General features: G+C 39.7%; 1 protein-coding gene and 1 long non-coding RNA gene across 2 annotated transcripts; one reads left to right on the top strand and one right to left on the bottom strand.

Moving 5' to 3' along the window:
- Positions 1-9,322: 9,322 nt before the first annotated feature.
- Positions 9,323-17,016, bottom strand: LOC5512395 (amiloride-sensitive amine oxidase [copper-containing]). Its single transcript, XM_001632687.3, has 4 exons — positions 15,544-17,016; positions 15,037-15,245; positions 10,915-11,312; positions 9,323-10,147 (listed from the first exon to the last, which is right to left on the bottom strand). Exons 1-4 carry the CDS (start codon positions 16,928-16,930, stop codon positions 9,757-9,759), a joined length of 2,385 nt encoding a protein of 794 aa, XP_001632737.2. The 5' UTR covers positions 16,931-17,016; the 3' UTR covers positions 9,323-9,756.
- On the top strand, positions 11,755-12,376 carry LOC116618294. The gene is made up of 2 exons (XR_004296132.2): positions 11,755-11,872; positions 12,200-12,376. It is a non-coding gene; the product is annotated as an uncharacterized LOC116618294 (long non-coding RNA).
- Positions 17,017-21,746: the final 4,730 nt, after the last annotated feature.

Here is a 21,746-nt window from a genome sequence, read left to right as displayed (position 1 = left end):
CGTATAGGATAACACTAATGATTAAGCAACTTTTAAAACTAAACTGCGCATGCTCAATGAGCGCGTGACTACAACATTTTATTTAAACGAAATAACGAATACAAATAAATGATGTCTAAACCAAGGGGTGAAAATGGCATGTAGTTTCGAAGAACATTCAAGAGTTTAACCTGCCAAATAAAATGAATAAGAAACTGGACACTCCCTGGATTTAGACGCAACAAAAGGTCATCGAAGCGGAGGGTCCACGGGCGTCCTAAAATCTAGACTAAGGAAAACATCAACTGTAAACAAAATCTAAATTATCCTTAAAAGATAAACAAAACTTAATGACTTCCGTTTTCCATGATAGGAACATGAAATACTAGACAACAGAAACTATAACCTAAACAATAGGACAACCCGTCCTGTAACACTTGCTTGACTTAGCCGATTGAAATAGATAATTTTCTTGAATCGGTATTGTGAAATACTTAACAAACAGTATTTTACATTGAATCTGGAGAGAATACTGCCTAAGTGAAAAGTCTTGTCCCTCTTGTTGCCAGGCCCACTCCTCCCTAGGCTCGTAGCTCCGTGGTGGGCCGTGTGGGAATGTTAGGAGCGTGGTGAGTAATAGGAGGCTCACTCGACAGCTAAAAGCAGTCTTCTATCATTTAAGAATCACTAAAACTAAGACCTTGTTGCTTATGCTATCTATTTATCTAGATGGTATAACTAGAAAGACTACAGACTAGAAAGACTACAGCTGAAGAAAAACTAGATGGTCTACGTAGGCGTGGCGTAGACAGGCTATTAATCAACACAAGGTTGAAAAGGTATGTGGAACGCCTCTGTGAAACAGAGTAGTTGCGCTGAAGTTTCGAACGTTATCCCTTTCGTCTTTTGCTCCGACGAAGGGCTAACGCTCGAAACGTCTGCACAACCACTCTGTTTCACAGCGGCGTTCAACATACCATTTAAACCTTGTGTTGATTTATACCTGATCTATTTATCTACCTGTGCAACTTGTTGGTTTAGGTTTAGCTCGTCATGAAAACTATTAAGTTAAAACTCAACAAAATATCGATGAAATTCCGTCAAGACCAAAAATCTTGTATCAGTAAAAAATTGAAGTCTACCTGTGAACGTCTAACTGTGAAAAGAGAGTCTTTTTAACTTCATATGCACAGTTATTCGGAACACCAATTCGACATGAAACATTGCATTAAAACGAACCCTAACGAACCCCTACGTAACCGTTGTGTTGTTTAACAAAAGAAAACACTGCCGACACTAATTCAACACGAAAATTTCGTTCTTATTCCTTTAATACACCACGAACCCTCGCACAACACAACGGTCTCGAAGCGGCTTGAAAGACATTGCTAATCGTAGCCGCTTCACTGAAATCGCACAAAAATAACTACACAATTCTTAATCTACGTATTCCAGGGATTAATTCGGTGCTAGTTACGTAGGGGCTCGTGATGTATTAAAGGAATAACAGCGAAATTTTCGTATTGGATGTGTGTCGGTGTTTTCTTGTCAAACAACACAACGGTCTCGAAGCGGCGTGAAAGAAATTACTCATCTTAGCCGCATCACTGAAATCGCATAAAAACAACTATACAATCCTTAATCTACTCATTCCAGGGATTAATTCGGTGCTAGTTACGTAGGGGTTCGTGATGTCTTAAAGGAATAAGAGCGAAATTTTCGTGTTGAATTTGTGTCGGCAGTGTTTTCTTTTTAAACAACACAACGGTCTCGAAGCGGCTTGAAAGACATCGCTAATCTTAGCTGCATCACTGAAATCGCACAAAAATAACTATACAATCCTTAATCTACTCATTCCAGGGATTAATTCGGTGCTAGTTACGTAGGGGTTCGTGATGTCTTAAAAGTTAAGAGCGAAATTTTCGTGTTGAATTTGTGTCGGCAGTGTTTTCTTGTTAAACAACACCACGGTCTCGAAGAGGCGTGATAGACATCGCTAATCTTAGCCGCTTCACTGAAATTGCATAAAAATAATTACGCAATCCTTAATCTACGTATTCCAGGGATTAATTTGTTGCTAGTTACGTAGGGGTTCGTGATGTCTTAAAGGAATAAGAGCGAAATTTTCGTGTTGAATTTGTGTCGGCAGTCGGCAGTGTTTTCTTGTTAATCAACACAACGGTCTCGAAGCGGCGTAAAATACATCGCTAATCTTAGCCGCTTCACTGAAATCGCATAAAAACAACTATACAATCCTTAATCCACGTATTTCAGGGATTAATTCGGTGCTAGTTACGTAGGGGTTCGTGATGCCTTAAAGGAATAAGCCAATAAGAGCGAAATTTTCGTGTTGAATTTGTGTCGGCAGTGTTTTCTTGTTAAACAATACCACGGTCTCGAAGGGGCGTGGACATCGCTAATCTTAGCCGCATTACTGAGATCGCACAAAAATAACTATTCAATCCTTAATCTACGAATTTCAGGGATTAATTCGGTGCTTGTTACGTAGGGGTTCGTGATGTCTTAAAGGAATAAGAGCGAAATTTTCGTGTTTAATTAGTGTCGGCAGTGTTTTCTTGTTAAACAACACAACTGTTACGTAGGGGTTCGTAAGGGGTGTTCCGAGTAACTGTGCATATGAAGTTAAAAATACTCTCTTTTTCACAGTTAGACGTTTTTATATGAAACACTAATGTTATGAGGCTTTATTTTTGTGAGAACTATGTGTGGACGAATTTACTCTATTTTTGTGGACGAGTTGACTCTACTTGTGGACGAGTTGACTCAATTAGTGGACGAAATGGTTGTGGGCGACATGGTTTGTGGACGGAGTGACTGTAAACCTTAGAAACGTAATAAAATATGTTTGGACTTTCCATAATAATATGGTTACAGCAAACTTTTGGAATTGATTTTGAATTCTCCAAAGGCACTGTTTTTCTAAATCGTTTTCCATGTCAACTATATTTCTCTGTCGACTTTATTTTGGCATTTCTGTTTTGCCAAATTTTTAAAAAGTCGGTGTTGCAAAGAGTATCGATTTAATTTTATCATATATCCAAAATTTTCGGGCTGCTTGATGTTCAAATAAATTCTCCATTAATTAACTTAGCCTAACTCCGACACTTATCAGTTTCCCATCCATGACCTTATGCCCATTCTCCTTAAAGGAAACGCCGCTATATCGGTTATCAAGAGCAGATGTGCGATAGTAATGAGAGAGGTAATCGCCGCACCAGAGGTCGCATGTCTTATAGCACCAGCCTGTATACCCAGAAAGCATGAACCCTTGCATTACGCTTGTATCACAGATAAGCAATTCGTATTTCCATGTTGTCAATGCAACACCATGGGCTACCCATAATCCATTGCCATCTGCTCTCTTGTTGTAGTTAACGGTCATGTTCAGGGTCTGGTTGTCTTCGCGTTTGAAGTACGCATGCGCGGGGGTGGCGGCCTCGAGAGTGAACAGGATCTCGTTGAACTACGGGAAAATAATGGAGGGAAAATAAATCAAATGAACGAAAGAGAAAGAGATCTTGATATTTGTGAAAAGAGTTGAACACGAGAGTGCATGAAAACTTACAATCTAGCAATGACTATGTCAATGATGACAACAATGACGACACCGACAAGAACACTTCAACGACAAAAATGACAACGACAATGATAATGACAATTACATCGACAATGACAATTATATCAAAAGCTACACTTAGAATGACATCGACAATGACAATTAGAAAGACATCGACAATGACAATTATACCAACAGCTACAATAAGAATGACAACGACAATGACAATTATACCAACAGCTACAATTAGAATGAAATCGACAATGATAATTAGAATGACATCGACAATGACAATTATACCAACAGCTACAATTAGAATGATATCGACAATGACAATTATACCAACAGCTACAATTAGAATGGCATCGATAATGACGATTATACCAACAGCTACAATTAGAATGACATCGACAATGACAATCAGAATGATATCGACAATGACAATTAGAATGATATCGACAATGACAATCAGAATGATATCGACAATGACAATTAGAATGATATCGACAATGACAATTAGAATGACACCGACAATGACAATCAGAATGATATCGACAATGACAATTAGAATGATATCGACAATGACAATTAGAATGACATCGACAATGACAATTAGAATGATATCGACAATGACAATCAGAATGATATCGACAATGACAATTAGAATGACATCGACAATGACAATCAGAATGATATCGACAACGACAATTAGAATGACATCGACAATGACAATTAGAATGATATCGACAATGACAATTAGAAAGACACCGACAATAACAATCAGAATGATATCGACAATGACAATTAGAATGATATCGACAATGACAATTAGAATGACATCGACAATGACAATCAGAATGATATCGACAATGACAATTAGAATGATATCGACAATGACAATCAGAATGATATCGACAATGACAATTAGAATGATATCGACAATGACAATTAGAATGACACCGACAATGACAATTAGAATGATATCGACAATGACAATTAGAATGATATCGACAATGACAATTAGAATGACATCGACAATGACAATTAGAATGACATCGACAATGACAATCAGAATGATATCGACAATGACAATTAGAATGACATCGACAATGACAATTAGAATGACATCGACAATGACAATTATACCAACAGCTACAATTAGAATGACATCGACAATGACAATTATACCAACAGCTACAATTAGAATGACATCGACAATGAAAACTAGAATGATAACGACAATGACAATGACAATGTATCCATTCGTGCCGAACGGGTGAACAGGGTTATACGTCACTTTCGCTTCATAGTAGCACGTGATAACCTCGTGTTACTTACCTCGAATGGGTTGCAGTTGGTGCGGTATCCATTCGTGCCGTAAGGGTGAGCCGGGTTATACGTCACTTCCGTTTTGCTGTTCACCTTATCGTTAGTGGTGTAACACATAGTCCAGCCACCGCCCTCTGACGTCATATCGCAGTAGCCTTTGTATGCGTTGTCATCGCTACCAGCGTCAGGATCTAACAGATAAACCCCGGATGTTGCTTTTGGGAACTTGCGATGAATTTCAGAGCAGCTTTTACCTAATTAATCATTTGAATAGAAACAATGTTGACAATCACCTAAAATATGCATGTTTCACTTGTTTATCTGGCTGTATGGGTCGTATGAATTAACCCTAGCAGGGAAGTCATGTCTTGGTTAAGCTGATGCTAAAGCTGATTGACCAAGTAAAGCCCGTTTTAACTAAATACCTTTCTTGTAATCTCATTGGCAAGCTTTTAAGAAACAATTTGCTTCACGTGATACACTGCCTTGCCAGTTTATCTGGTCCTTAAAATATTTGATATAGTTCTGTGTCAACTAATATAGCACCAACATATATTTTTCTCTTGGGAAGAAGCTATGCACAAAGCCGCCTGGAGATAAAAGCAGTTGGATGCATACAATTAAGTCCCGGAACTTGAGTTTTCTTAAAATCACTTCTTCTCACCGATAATGCATTGGTAACCGTCGCCTAGGAAACCACCCTCGCACTTGCACTTGTACGTCTCTTGCGTGACAATGATGCACGAGGCATTCGCGTGACACCTTGAACATGCTGCAAATACAAGCGATCAGTTAACCGCTTTTATCACAGGGGCGGATCACGTGGTGGGCCGAGCGCGCCCCCCTCGTTTTTTTTTTAAATCATATCAATATTTGGGTGACCCCGCTCGGTCAATCTCTTGGAGGCCTGGGTAGAGACCTAGAGGCTTTTCAAGATTAGTGAGATAAAGACTTGGCTTGACAAAATTTCGCCGCGAGTCTCAAATTGACAGGAATCAGCATTTTTCACCATGTTTTCTGGGGATCATGGATAGGGAAAACTTTAGCTCTTCTAAATATGGGCATCCATGCGCATATAAGGCAATACAAAAAGAGAACAATATCCATGGGGAATATGTTTGATATGATTTTGCTTATAAATGACAAGAAATATAAGGAAATCCACGGAAGAACAATGACTGCCACCCTTTCTTGAAATCCTTGCTTCGTCCCCCCTTCCCCCCTCCCCCTTTTGGAACCGCCCCTGTGTCAAGCATATGGCTGTCGTTTTTCTAAATGATCTAAAAGAGCCTGGGGCAGCGCGCGGGAGACCTGTGATTTCCAAAACGACAGGGACTAGGCACCAGCAAAATCTTAGTAAACACGAATTCCTGCAAATTTACGTGGAAATTCTCGCCATAAAAAGTTCTAGAGCGATTAAAAAGCGAAAAAATGATTGAAGTCCCAATTATGGTATGTAATGCCATAGCTAGAAAAACGACCGTTTTTAAAACAAGATTGACTGACATATTTGTGCACAAATATAAATAATCAACATCAAAATACCAAGAACAGATTTAAAAATGATGAAATGTGAATTTTCTACAGATCTTTGAAAATTTTCTTGGCGTTGGATTGTAACGTAAGTCAAGGGTTTTATTTTATGGCACATATTCGAGCCTTTTTTGTTAAAATATACCAATATATCGTGATACTAAAAAAACTAAATTATCATATGCTTACGTCAGCATGCGATGCGCTCTCCCAAAACTATATTGTAACGTAAGTAAGAAAAACCATGAAGGCTTATCAAGTATTACTGCACAGTTAAAAAAAAAAGAGAAGTGGCTGGGAGAATTCAAGAGTAGATCAGGGATGTAATCTATTTGGAGCACAGTGCGTTTCATAACAGTAGCTGATCTAGGGTGAGGGTTTAGCGTGTTTACCCCCCCCCCCCCCCCCCCTTTGGGTTGCCAGAAAGCCATATGTAACAAAAATTAGATTAACCCCTCCCCCCTTTGTCCCTGGGCCAAATCCCCTCTTCAACGAAAATTACATCATGCTTAACAACATCCTAGACCTGCCTAGACCTCACACATGTAAATTCATTGAGCCAATAAGGCAGATACGTGGTTGGGAGATTTCAAGAGCAGATCACCGGCTGATATCGTTTTCACACCTGGGCGAGAATTATCTAGCCACATTGTGACGTTGTGAGACCCAATATCTTGGCGAAGACTTTTGAGTACGCTCTTTTAAATTATTGTTTTGAAAAATATAACCACATTGTATTCTTCGTGGCGAAATATGTTTAGTTATATCATAACAATGATGCTGCATGTTGTATGATTTTCTGCAGGTGTGTAGTCGGCTTTGAGTAAATAAAAGCCCGGTTTCCACTTGCGACTTTTACTGCAAATTTTGTCGCGCGAGTGATGGCATGGTCCTTTTTCCCGCGCGCACGTGTTAGCACAGAATAACTCGTGCAACTTGGTGCGATCTGTGGCTTCGCCAATGTCATCACTTGTGCGAAAACATTTGCAGCAAAGTTGCAAGTGTAAACGCGCCTTAACGAGATATAAGGCTACAAAAAACAGGCACCGGAAAATATGCATTGTGTGCACGGCTAAGAGAAGTACGCAGTCTTGCGAGGATTGGTCTGATTACGAGCATAAATGTATGAGGACCTATCGTGGTCTGCAGGGTCTTTGCACATTCTGGCAAGTATGAGGGCTCCCACACCTCGAACCATAACTATAACTAAGGCAAAGTTTATCATTTTGTAAATCTCACCTTTTTCGGACTTGGCTTGAAAATGCACCGATGACCCAGAGTCAACCAGTGTCGTCCGCAGAGGAAACATGTCTTTGGTAGCGTTATTAAGGTCGCATTTCTTGGAAATTCTGTCAAAGTTGATGCTCAAGCAATTGTCATTATCAAAACATTTAACGTTGCACTCACCAAGATTCTCAACCCGCAAAGTTTTAAAAGTGGAGCCTAACAATTTCTTCCCATAATGAGAGTACAACGGGGAGTCACAATTATTTACTGCCATTGTCGGGAATTGTAAAGTGATACAGGCGATAAAGCTCAAGTAAAAAAACATTGTAAAGTGTCACCTTGGATGAAAAAAGTAAATTTAGTTGTATGGCTTCAAAAAATAGAGCAGCATACCAACTGCGTGGTTTTTTATAAATAAATGATTGAAACACCCAAAAATTAAATTATATATAATTCGTTCTACAACGCATGTTATTGAATTTGGAAAAGGCCTATACTCGATTGGTGGATTGCTTGTGTTTGCACACAGTGTTTGATATTTGCATTGACTTAATACTAATTTTGTAAGAGAAAATAGAATTACGAGATTCTCAATATTTGGCTGGCGGATCTTACAAAAAGATACAGCTATTGCAATTATAGTATCAATTGGTACAACTTTTTTCTTTAAAGAAAAAAATGTGTTTATTTCCGTAGAGATTGTGAAAAAAGGTGAAAAATCAACATAGGGCTGGGATTTCATTCATATTAGTCCTCCAACTGTTTTTTTTCCATTAATGTGCATTGCTTGGAGCACCTGTAGACAGTGCAATGGCATTGTTCCAGCCCGTCGCACCCACTGGGGCCCCTGTGGCACGCTCAGAGGAGACTGGACTTATGAACTATTATGGGTTTTGTCACCGTTTTTTTTTTCGCAGTGGCTATATGCCCGACAGTCGGGACAGGTCTTGGATGATCTAAATGCCCGACAGTTTTCAATTTATTCAAATAACCCTGTAAATTGTCTTCCCAGTGAGTTATACAAATTCTTACCACCACAATATATTGAAAATTCATTGACTTAATACTAGTTTTGCAAAGGAAAATAGAATAACGAGATTTTCAATATTTGTCTAGCGTAGTTTACAAAAAGATAGAGCAATTGCAATTATAATTCAAATTGGTGGATTGCTCTGTGTTTGCACACAGTGTTCAATATTTGCATTGACTCATTACTAGTTTTCCAGGGGAAAAAAGAATTACGAGATTCTCAATATTTGGCTGGCGGAGGTAACAAAAAGATACACTAATTGCAATTTTAACTAAAATCCTTTAAAACTCCCACCTTCTGCTTACCACACGAGGCAATTATAAGCAACCCGCGAAAATAGTAAAAAACAAGTTAAGCCGAAATCCCCCCTCCCTCCCCCCCGACATAGCAAGTCAACGAACCGCGCATCCTAGCTTCTTCTTAGCCCCGTCACCTGGCTTCTATTGGCTGAGCGGCCTAACGCTTAATGACGTCACTTTTTATTGCAGAGAATGCGTGACAACCGAGGGCTGCCACCAGACGCCTGGGGCGAGGCTAGCTTATTCTTCCTGGGCTAGCCAATGACGGACACCCTGTTATTGCCCACTTTATTGCAAAGAATTGTTTTAAGGGAGTAGTACATTAAACACATTCTTAACAGCCCAATATATTGAAAATGCATGTTTTAATATACTTCCAGTTCGGTTTTAACTCTACAATCATTACATTAACACTCAAATGGGTACGTAAAATAAAGGTCCCGTCACGCATACCTACAAACTAACTATACGCTACAAACTATCTGAATAGAATCAAAAAGCCCAAACTGTCGCGATCTCGTACCAGAAAAATGAATACAATACACCAAAAACTGGAAATCGACTCTGCCAAATTTTCGTTTTTAATAAGACTAGCTCAAATGACGTCTTAGATCTTGAAACCTTAGCCACCTACAATAACAAATAAAAAATAACAAAACTATCCCTCACCAGAGGTTTTGTGTTGCCATAGCGCTTTTATATCGCGCGTTCTTTTTAAATCTTTTAAAGATTTAAGATTAACGAAATGAGAAAGAAAATGTAACAGTTCATAAACACAGCCCTCAGTCTTCCTTGGCATAGCGACCGCTGAAATTTATGCTGTATTCCGCGGGCACACATACGGGGCCTTCAGGAGTTCCAAACCTGTCAATTTTCTGACCGCTGGCTTCTTTGTCTGAAGGCGTAATGAGGATTGCATCTGAAGAAGCAATCGATGGGTCTTCGTCAAAGTAGTTAAACGGTCGGATGAAGAAACTAGCCGAGCTTCCTACGGTGCCGGTATTCGGAAGATCTTCGGAATGAGGCACGTGAATCATGCCCATGGTTACCCAGGCAACCAGGTCTTGATTGACAATGCTTTCGTCGCTGACAAAGTTTCGGAAGTCGACTTGAGTGTCTGTGGGTGAGTTCTGGTTGTAGATGGAAGAGCTACGTCTCTCGCTTTCATTGTACCTGGAAGATGATAGAATGTCAGCAATTCATTAAATGTTTTTCATTATATTTTTTCGTTTAGTTCCTCAAAGTTATCGACTATGAGTTAATTTCAATCAAATATTGTCAATAAAGTAGCAGATAAGATTCATGGATAGCTAGAACATGCGTAGGGCCATGATGCCAATTTTCACTTTCCCTAAAACATGACCACCCTCAAGGTTACGAATATGATCTCCACTTAATGTAATAACTGCCGCTTAATATAATACTAACGTAATACTAATGTTTACTGAAGATGGCTCAATAAAACCGTTTTAATGATGACGTCATTGATAGAGCAACGTCACATGGCCCCTCTGCTGTACCCCCCTTGACTCGAAACTGCTTGAGTTTGGTTGCATCACAAATCTCGTAGCTCGTGATAAGATTTTGCAGTAGTTATGATGGAATCACTGATAACGTCACGTCACCTTGCCGCTTTGTTACACCCCCCCCCCCCCCCCCGACCCTAGGACGACTTACCCTCAGCTTGATTGTATTGCTATAATTAAACCCAGTCAAAGATTCGTTATTAGTAAATTTGTGGTTATTATAACGTGTCCGTTATTACTTTAAGACTTGATTTGTTATTACATTGAGCGTTATTAGTATTAGTTTTACATAAGTAGGCAGTTATTACAATAAGCGGTGATACATGCTAAATCGGTTCTACAGGTTAATTCAAAGTTGCGCCCCTATAATTGCATGACCTTTTCAAACCGTTTAACCGGTTCCACCGGTCTCACCTCGTAACCGCAAGCTGATAAAGAGACCAGCTAACCATCGGTACGATCATCCAATCCTCCGGGTACAATTGCTTCATTATCCCAGCATGCTGAATGCGATAGCCTCTTTTCACTCCGTTTCTATTTTCCTTCTCGCTATAGAAGTTGAGATACTTCGGGTGGTCGAAATCAAACTTGTAAAGAGCGTCTTTCTCTGTACTCTTGGTGGATCGTTTGAGGACTTTACGCACGCGACGCTGGTTGTCCTCCCATTTGCTTGTGACATTTTCGATGCCGATCTCGATGGTCTCGTAGGAGTTTTTTATCCCAGCAACATCTAGGTCAACTTTGATATTGAGCAGGTGATCGTGTGTTGCACTGGTTAACTGCTTGTATAGTTTATAAGCGTAGTTTTTAACCTAAAAAGTCAGTACAATGATAAGCAAATACACATACATCTATAGGAGAAACAAGCAATTCCATATATTTTATACATCAACTCTTGTCAAATGCGCATTACAAATATTATTGAGTGCATTGCGCGCATTGCCAACAAAAAGCAAGATCATAGCGGAGCCAGCGCGGCGCGTGGAGCTCCATAGGTATAGAAATATGGTATAACTATGCGACTTGGTTTTTGTGGTCATCGCTCGGGTACCCTGTTTGTCACAATCCAGTAAATCGTGCAACTCCCAGGCCCCACTCGGCCCAACTAGAAAGGAGTCATAGCCAAGTGATACGTCAATCACGATGACGTCATGAGGATGTTAACTCAATTACCAAACTGGACATAACCGGTTTATAACCAGTCTAAGTGGAAATAACATTTTTTACCACCGCCCCCAAACGTCCGTACTTATGCTTCAAAGTTCTTTTATGAACAACGCAAACCCGCAAAGCGAAACAAGAAATTGAATATTGAGAAGTTTTTTTATTTCCACTGTGACCATGGACGACCTTTGACGTGGTGATAAAAGAGGTAAGTGACCAACTATTATAGTTTTATGTTTACATCCAGTAGGTATTATGTTAAAAAAACAAACGGTTTTGAGCTGAGTGCCTTTTTAAGTATATGTTAGAAAGGTTTTTCACGGATTTATTATCAGACGATACTAGCATTTTATTTTTAAGAATAAAATACTTCTATTGTACAGAGAAGAACGTGTGTGTACAATGGTTTTGTTAAAACTCGCGCCCAAAAACAAGATGGCGGTAGTCTTGCGCGCGCTTGTGTTTACTTTTTAGGTATATTTTATACCATTGGGCTAATTTTCAGATCATGTCATCTCGTTTCGATCTATAATAGTTGAAGAAGAACCAAGAAGAGGGGAGGAGCGAAATAATGAGGAGGAGAGGTCACGCAGGCCACGAGTGTTGACAGAAGAACAAAGAGCTCGGAAGAGAGCGCGTGACCTTGTACTCACCGAGGAGCAAAGAGTGCGAAAAAGACAGACGAGCTCCGAGTATAGGTTAAGTGGTAAGCTAAGAGTCCGGAAAGGGCAAAAGGACTCGGAGTACGGACTAGATGACGAGCAGAGAGCTCGTAAGAGGCAGAGAAACTTAGAAACACTCAAACTAGAATCAGTAATGCAGAATTAGTTTATTTGTCATTTAGTTTATTTATCAAGCTAAGTATGCCAGATGTGGCATACTTAGCTTGGTTGTGTAAAATGCATAATAAGCTGAAACTGTTAAGCCCAATTCTGTTGAGTGAAATTCTCGTTCTGTATTATAATTGTGTGTAAACTTCGTGTACAGTAATCAAAAGGCCTATCCGAAAGAGAAATATTATAGACGTGTTTGTTTTTGTCAACTCAAATATTATATTTATATTGTGGTGTGCACAATTTTTCATAGCCAAATTATAAAGGAAAGGACATGAGCCTAACTTTAGAAATGAATAATTTTGAATGAACCATTTTAATTTCCTGTGTCAATACAATATTATTTCTATTATGGCTTGCACAATTTTTCACAACCAAATTATATGTGATAAGACACCAGCCTAAATAAATACTTTTAAATTAAAAGCCATGATTTTTAATAATTCAGAATAACACCTTTTTTAACATCATGCATTTTTCCTACTTACGTGTATACACCACTTTCCTACTAAAAGCAATCCCATACTGCTGGATCTCAGCTTTGACTTTTTCATGTCAAATAATGGTGCATTTGTACAATGATAATAAAAACAAGCATTCTCTAAAAGGCACCCATTTGGTAATAAAAGTATTTATTGTCATTCTCGTGCTCAATTCAATTCATTCATCCATCATAATCCTGGGTAGTCTTCCTGGGGGAGTGGAGGGAGGTAAATATATCAGTTGTTATTGAATACAAAAATTCATTAATTTGATACCCCTAAAGGATAGCAGTATCAGAATAACCATTAAACACCCCCTGAGGGATAGTAGTTGGGTGAAGTTTATTCCCTAAAAGATGATTATCTACACCCCATCTACTTTTTTGGAGAGTCAAACCCCAGGGGGTGGGGGTCATGGCAGAAATTAGTAATGTACCCAAGACACCAGGATTTACTTGGAAATGGATATAAAATAAAACTACTCCAAAGCTAGTTTGCATCCCCTATATCCTTAAATTTGCTACAAGTATTGCTAAAAAAGTGCATCCACGTAGGCTCCGCTTTTAGGCAGTGCCTAAATCAATCTATTAAACAATCTGCATTACTTAGTTGAGTGCGTAAGAAGTGTAGTGTTAGCCATTTTGGGTACCCTGTGGCACCTGCCTCGTTTTGAGGTAATAAAGATGTTGATATCCAATATGGCCGTCTCGTGTTTGCTTGTCAGGAATCTACTTCTATCGTCGTTAAGAAAACACTACATGGTGTCAGATAAATTGGGATAGCAAGATGGCAATCTACCAGATCACTCCGCCTGACAAGTTCGAGTTCGGAAAGCCGGATGGCTGGCCAAAATGGCTGAAACGCTTTGAGCGATTTCGGATTGCCTCGGGTCTCGACAAAAAGGATGCACCAAGCCAAATAAACGCGTTGATCTATACGATGGGAGAAAGAGCTGAAGACGTACTCAGCACATTCTCACTTACCGAAGCCGAATCAAAGGATTACTAGGTCGTAGTAGAGAAGTTCGACGGCCATTTCGTCAAGAAGAAACACGATTTTCGAAAGAGCAAAGTTCAACCAAAGGGTACAACTTGCCGGCGAAAGCGTGGATGCATTCATCACTAACCTGCATAGTCTAGCGCAACATTGCAACTATGGTAATTTAACTGATGAACTTATTCGAGATAGGCTAGTTGTCGGTCTTCAAGATGCGAAATTATCCGAAAGGTTACAGTTAAAAGCCGATTTGACCTTGGAAAAGGCCATAGACGAAGCAAGGTTGAATGAAGCAGTGAAGAAACAACATAATGTTGTTGTTTGTGTTACGCAAGTATGATTACGACTAAAGCAGAAGGTCGACGGTCACATATCCGCTGACTTATAGGAAACTGTGGGAGCGCGACATCATGTGCCATCGTCGTCCGTCCACCGTCGAAAATTTAAAGAAATTTGATCAACCACTTCTTTTCTATTGTTTATATTAAAAAATAAAAGGATCTTCGTTCAATGAAAATTAAAAATAACCATCCACAGTTAAAGTGCCCTTGCCAGCTTCACCTTTGTCATTGTTTTCATTTAATATTGGAAGACGCACGGTGGTTAAATCTCGAAATAACCATCTAAAAGCAAAGTTTTATACTTCATTTACCAAATTCGATCGAAAATATAACATTGGTTTCCTAAAATCAGCCGATGGAAATGGATGCTTTTTCACACTTGGTATTTTGCTAGGATGTCAAAATGGCGGGTGACAGAGGCTGTTTAAAGCCCGATACTTGAGTAACAATATTTCATTGAAAAGGAATTAAGTTACTTAATTGACAGATTGAATAAGCCTGTTGAAATGGGTTCTTTGTGTACATGTTATAATTGAGCAGATGAGTGTAAAATGCCGGCGTTATTTGACTTCTTTAAAGTTTTATCAAAGAACTTTTCCTTTCCTTTCAGAATGCTTATGAGATTGTGGTCAGTGACAAAAATACAGTCAGCCCACCTCCCCCCTTAAAACACACGCACGCATCCCCTTTACGCGGTAGCCACGGTTTTGGTTTTCTTACCTCATCCGTATAAAGGCTACCCATGACGTATCCGGATGCTGATATTTTCACCTCGATCACCCCATTCTGGTAGAAGATGAGATCCCAAATGTAGTCATAGTTGTAGACGGTGGAGACAGTGCGCATGACCAGGGCAGTGTTCACCATCCCACCGTAGAACTTGTAGCTGCCCGCGAAATCGTTGTCATAGTGACGGCGAAGAGGAATGCCTTGTGTAAAAATAAGAATGAAAAATTATAAATGCTTCTTACATTACAGGATGCCCTAATAATAGCAGAAGCAGTAATAGTAATAATAATAGTGGTGGTATTCGTGGTGGTGGTCGTGGTAGTAATAGTTATAATAATAGTAGTAGTAATAATGATGATTTTGATTACAAAAAAAAACTTTCACACAAGCTTGTACAATACCCTATTCATTACGACACCCCAGATTAGATATAAACTTCTTTTCTGCAGATCGATAAAAAAAATTCCTGTACATCAAGTGAATAAAATCATCTCTTACCTGTATTTAACTCGAACACACAGACCGCGTTACGCATCGTCTCCTCTTCTCCTGTACCGATAAAGTTCGTCAGGTCAAAAAAGGTTGCGTGTCCAGGGCAGTCAACACCACGCACCAATTCATAACTACTTCGCCCCAAGCGCCAGCTCGCATCCAGGAAATTCATGCTAGTCTGTGAGGGGAAGTACCCCCCATAGGTCGCAACCGCCTCCTGTAGACTTAATTCATACACGACTCTTTCTCCGTTGAACCTGATATCATACGCGGCAAGACCATACGAGGGGTCATTTCCAAACTCGAACTCCCAACCCATGTACTCAATGCGCCTGTCATCCACGGCATACCGCTGACCATCTGGCTGGTACTGTTCGGGGCCTCGTAACGGGACTTGGGGTTTGGGCTTGCCTCGTCTTTTGTACGAAGCAAAATCTTTGCTTTCTCCTATCGGAGCTGCAAAGAAGGATTTATTGAGACTGTCACTTTTGTATGCGTTAAGGAGGTCTTCAGCTGAATCGAACTTCTGGTCATTGTAAACGATCTTCTCGACGTTCCAGTTTGATACATTTGAGCCTTCGTGCTGTATATACAACTCAAAGTCAATCGGGAATTCATAGTGTCCTGGCACGGTTCGGGTGAACCAAAACCAATTAACCCTGGTCTCGCTCGTCGTCCCCATAGGCACGGAGTATATTATTGTTAAACACTTCTCACCACAATCATCATTGGTGTATCCGTCGTAGCTCTCGAGAAAAAGCGCGCGCAACAATGACGTCACCCTATGCACCAGCTTCTGCACCGCGGCAAGCTCAATGATGTCATCAAATGGTCGAGCGTTAAACGGGATAGGGTACCTCTGCCCGGGTACCCTGTGCTCGTTGTGTCGCGAGGGGCTTGAGACAGGTCCTACTATGAATTCTCTTACTTTATTTTCTTTACCCATAAAAAGCGATACCTGAGCGTTTCTCTCCGGCTTGGGCCCATTCTCATCAAGATAGCGTAGCACGTCCGCTTTGTTGGGCAAATAAAGCTTGATGAAGTAAATGTAGTTATCGGCCACTGTTGCTTTCTCGTACGGAGTAAGGTCAAGAGTCTTTTGAGCTAGCATGTAATCCCGCACCCTCTTGATCTCATCTCTCCTCAGATCCTCGAAAATTCCAGACGATTTTCTTGTAAGTTTTATTCCAGGAGATTCGCGTCGGCAGCTTTTTGTCTCTTTTACGCTGCCCGAGGAGGCTTCTGCGGGCTTTGAATTGAGTTTGACCCCAAGAACTATTATCACGATCAGAAAAACCAAGGAAAGCAATAAAAGTCCAGCAGAAACAAGCTTCCATCTCTTTGATCCCCCCGATGCTGGGTGTTCGCTTGGAGTCGTGTAATCCTTTGCCATGCTTGTCTTAAGAAAAGAAAAAGCCGCGATGTCTCTGCTAGCTCGAACAGCGCCCAAGACAACAGGACGTATCTGCAGGCAATGCAAATTAATACAATATGCATTGTATCCGGAGTTCAAGGGTTAGATGCCATGGTTTACCATTAACTCGTATGAGTGGTTAGGGACGGGCTATTAGAAAAGTAGGGTGGGGAGGTTTCTATATTTTTATTTTCTTGTCTCCAAGACGTTTTATCGTTGTATGCAGTTTGTTTCTGTCTGGTTTGTACGAAAGCCGAGTAGGGCCATCAGATTTTAGAGATAATAATTTCAGAGATGATGATTTCAGAGATGTTAACTTCAGAGATGATAATTTCAGAGATAATAATTTCAGAGATGATAATTTCAGAGATGATAATTTCAGAGATGATTATTTTAGAGAAGATAATTTCAGAGAAGATAATTTCAGATAACAGTTTCGTCTCTAAGCCTTTAGGCACATGCATGCCCAGCTTCTTTCAATGCTTAAGGAATTGCCTGAGTTACACGGTGGCGGACCGACCAACTGCGGCGGACATTTTTGCCCACCTATGATTCACAACCCACAGACTACCATGTCCAGTAGTGGCAAGATGTTGGATCACATTTCTGACAAGAACACGGTTATGTTGTTTTGTTGATCATTTTACTGAGTAATGGGACCTTTAATTAGGAAACTTACATTCAAGCAATAACGATAGAGGATATGAGATGATCACGCGGAGAAACATTAAAATTAAAAGAGTTACATAAAGGTGACAAATAAAATTGATTGATTGATTGACCTTGTGTCTGTGTAAGACACTCATATCTCATTTACATAATACATGATTGTGTGGAATTATTATAGGTATGCCGCAGTATTTCGATGTCCCGTAAAAATAGCAATGCGTAATATTAGCATAACTTTAGGATGCTGTGTGGTTCCACTGTAAATATCGATGCCCTCCGTGGTATTGTATGGAAACTAATTTACACACTTTTACCTTCCGTCGGTGCCCCCCCCCCCCCTTTGGGAATCCTGGATCCGCCCTTGGTTGATAGAATATAATACATCAAAAAAGCCAGTTAAAAAAAAGCCAGTTAAATAAAACAACAACATTATCTTGTCTCTGTATAAACGAAACAATTACATTTCTGAAACGGGATGAATATGGTCTTCATGTTATTTGAATACTCGGTCTCCTTCATCATCTGCTACATTAAAATTGGTGAAACTTTTTAAGTTTCTGTGTGATTTCTGAAAATAATTCTAGAGCCTCAGCTGCGTTAGTTGGTGGGTGTAGTTTGGCTTTATGAGTTGCACCAGCTCCTCCATATTTCCGCTGTAGTCTTCACAGGATTCAGTATACATGCGCTTACACGCTTGCACGTCTAAGTCTAAATGGCGTAGATAGTTTTCTGTATTGTATAGCTCCGGCATGAAAAAGAGCACATCCAGCTTGGCCACCGATGACTTCGTGGCGCTTTTGACTTGCGTGGGATATATTATATTTTTTTAATATGAATTATGAACATAAACAAACCTAAGTAAGGGCAGAATATGGGAAAACTTGAAGAACTCCTCAGGACCAAACGTAGCTGTGGGGGAATTGTTGTGTTGATCGAGTGCTGCATGCTCAGTAAGCCGGCAGAATTCTTTATCCGAAATTATAATCCCTGAAATTAGCATCTCAAGTTATCATTTCTGAAATATTTATCTTTGAAATTATTATCTCTGAAATTATCATCTCTGAAATTATCATCTCTGAAATTATCATCTCTGAAATTATTATCTCGGAAATCTGATGGCCCTTCTCGGCTATCGTAGGTTTTTTTTTTCAGGCTTTTCATCGTGTATGGATGTTTTTGTTCCTAACCCACCCCCCCCCCCCCCCCCCTTCACTTTTCTAATGGTCCGCCCCTTAGGGCTGTTTGCTAGCAGGGGTTGGAATTTTGGGAAGAGATTGTCACGCAAGATTGTCACGCAAGAAAACGGCCAACGGGGACTGGAGAAACGGCCTTTTATCTATCAATCTCGTTAAAGAATATCTATTAAACACGTTTACAATTGAAATTCCATAAAAACTTCAAAATAGCCACCCACGAATGAATCTTAGACCCTATTTGCGCTCCTGCCGCGCCGAATCTAATTAGACACGACAGAATTAAGTTCGGCACGGCACTGAGCGCGGTTGCACCTATCGGGCTGCACGAGATGCAAGGCAAAAGCACGACAGTGATTCAAACGTCGAGCCTTTGATGTACCGATTCAGATAACATGTTTGTTTTATTTTGAGCAAATGAAAGCTATTGGGCGCGTCTGAATCTACGTTGAACCCAGTATTTGTGTCGATGCAAATAGACAATTAGATTCGGCACAGCAGGAGCGCATGAATTAGGCCTTAATACCCCTATTAACGATTCTTTTATTGAGAGCATCTCAGTTGCTTGCTTGAATAAACCGCTGGAAATAGATTCTTTGAATAAGTAGGTGATTTTTTTGATAACCAGAGATTTTATAGTAACAATGACATTTAGAATATAGCAACATCAATTTATTTACTTCCGAACTCTCTTAGATACTCTTGTCCCCTTTTCTTTCTCAAAATTCTCTATCAGTTTCTCACTAAGAATGTTATCCTCACACTCCCAGGTCTCGCTGCCTTCACTCTTTCTGACGCGCTTCTTCACCAATTTGATGCAAGAATAAAAAGACAAATGTTATTTAAGCGAAACCAAAAGAAACGCGTGGACGGTTCCTCTTAAACAAAAATAGATTCAACAACGACATCTAGCAAAAACTCCTTAACGAACTTAAATTTTAATTTAAATTCGTTAAGGAGTTTTTGCAATAATGATTAAAATACATTATTCTAATCGCAACAATGTTATAAGACTTAAAAAAAAGTACATAACAACTTAAAACACTACATTGTAACTTAAAAGAAAAGTGCCCCAACGTTCAAAAGATAAACAAAACTTAATAAGAACTTCCGTTTTTATGAAATACTAGACGACGGTAACTATATCCTGAACAACCTGACGCAAGAACGGACGCGTGTTCTCCTCCCCCCCCCCCCCCCCCCCCCCCCCTGCATCAATTCTCGACTTGCATCAATTCTCGACTTGTACTTGTTAGCTATCAGAAAGCAGAAAGTTAGAAAGTTAGGTCTGACCTTACCAAAGGGTTACTCTAAGTATCATTTAGCTCTAGTCTAGTGTAAACTCTGGTGAAACCTAGAAGTTTTATGTCAGCGAGTGCAAAAATGGTTGGGATGCTGTCAATCCTTGTAATCAAGCCTGTAGTGGGGTCATAATGCAGTCAACCATGCAAACATCACGTACCCGGCAGTCCAAGACAAACTTTGAGGCCACATATCAAGGGAACACAGCTCGTGCACCCATTGGCTAAGCCTTTTAAGATGTCAAAACTCGGGCTATGAAAGGGCTTACTGGCACTTGAAGCTTGTATTAGGCACCAGGCGGATTCCTCCGTCTTCTACTTCAGAAAAAAAACATTCCTTATTACGCTTAATTTTCGCGTCACTTTAATATCGCGTTTTTAAAAGATTCGCGGAAATAAAGATACGCCAAAATTAAGCGTCGCGAATATTAGGATGCGCGAAAATTAAGTGAGTACCGAAGAAACCTTTGGGGGAATATTGGCCGTTTCAAGCTTTATGGAAACACATTGTCTATTTAGTCATCTAATGTACATATAGTACGGTGAGAGGTCGAGTTGTATTTATAGATTTTTATGCATGACACTAAATTTAGCCCACGCATCTTTTTGTTACAAATTGTTTCAGGTTTGATGATTACAGCACAGCTTGATTTTATTATCCCAAAATCGCGAAATTAAAGTGATCTGTTTTTACGGAAATAGGAAAATCGCGAAAATAAAGTGTCGCGAAATATCGCCATCTCAAAATCGCGAAATTTTGGCTTCGCGAAAATTAAGTGTAATAAGGTATAAGGAACTGTCTTTATTGGGGAGCAGTCGTTATTTAGCATTTAACATAAATATGATGCGTCGTTACCGTAAGCCCATTTTATGGCATAGCACAGATCGATTCCTTTAAAATATCGAAAAAAAAAAATAGAGTGGCAATTTCTAACTTACTTTTCGATATTTCCGAGGAATCAATTCGTTGGTCCACTTGTCATACACTCCTTTTTTTATAAGAGGCTTTTTTATAAGAACGTCCAGGCTGAGATTTTACGAAATGTTAAGAACATGCTAAGAACATGCCGAGGCTGAGATAGCAGCGTTCGGAGACAAGTGTCCGCAACGCGGGACTTACGTGGCATTGCTTAGTCAATTTGTAACTAAAATTACTTTTTATAATATTTACGATGCTTCGTTGATGGGCAGTTTTCTCCCTCAGGCTATTTTGGTCACGTGATCATGTTCATAAAGCGTCCTTTGTGGATAGATCTATTTTGAAAAAATCATGAAAATATTTGTTGGGGCTAATACAAACATTTTTAATTGACGCCAGTCAAATGAGGACTCTCCAGCTGAGAAGCTGAAAAGAACAGCATTTTCAAAGGTGGCAGAATATCTAAGAAATGCAGGTGGATTGTTCAATAAAATCTTTACTATATCAAGTGAGGTTGTTCAGCTTAAAGTATTGTCAATTCTATTTCAATCTTATTGCTTTGTTTTACCCTGCAAATGTAAATGTAACTGTCTGGACAATGGGGTATGCCATACCCTATATGGTCAAGTGCTTTATGACTCCTATAAGATAGGACAGTTTTGCTTGTAATTTGCTTAAAAATTACAGCTTTTTCACATCTGGAGAGTGCCTTA

This window comes from Nematostella vectensis, chromosome 9, assembly GCF_932526225.1.
Source record: "Nematostella vectensis chromosome 9, jaNemVect1.1, whole genome shotgun sequence".
Classification (NCBI taxonomy): Eukaryota; Metazoa; Cnidaria; class Anthozoa; order Actiniaria; family Edwardsiidae; genus Nematostella; species Nematostella vectensis.
This window is presented reverse-complemented; position numbering and strand designations above follow the sequence as displayed.

Bases quoted from the DNA above. Each gene is read 5' to 3' on its own strand.
- LOC5512395 (XM_001632687.3), bottom strand. From the start codon at position 16,930: ATGGCAAAGGATTACACGACTCCAAGCGAACACCCAGCATCGGGGGGA. The intron at 15,246-15,543 runs GTAAGAGATGAT...TTTTTACACAAG, and splicing joins TGTGTTCGAGTTAAATACAG to GCATTCCTCTTCGCCGTCAC. The intron at 11,313-15,036 runs GTAAGAAAACCA...CTGACTTTTTAG, and splicing joins GTAGCCTTTATACGGATGAG to GTTAAAAACTACGCTTATAA.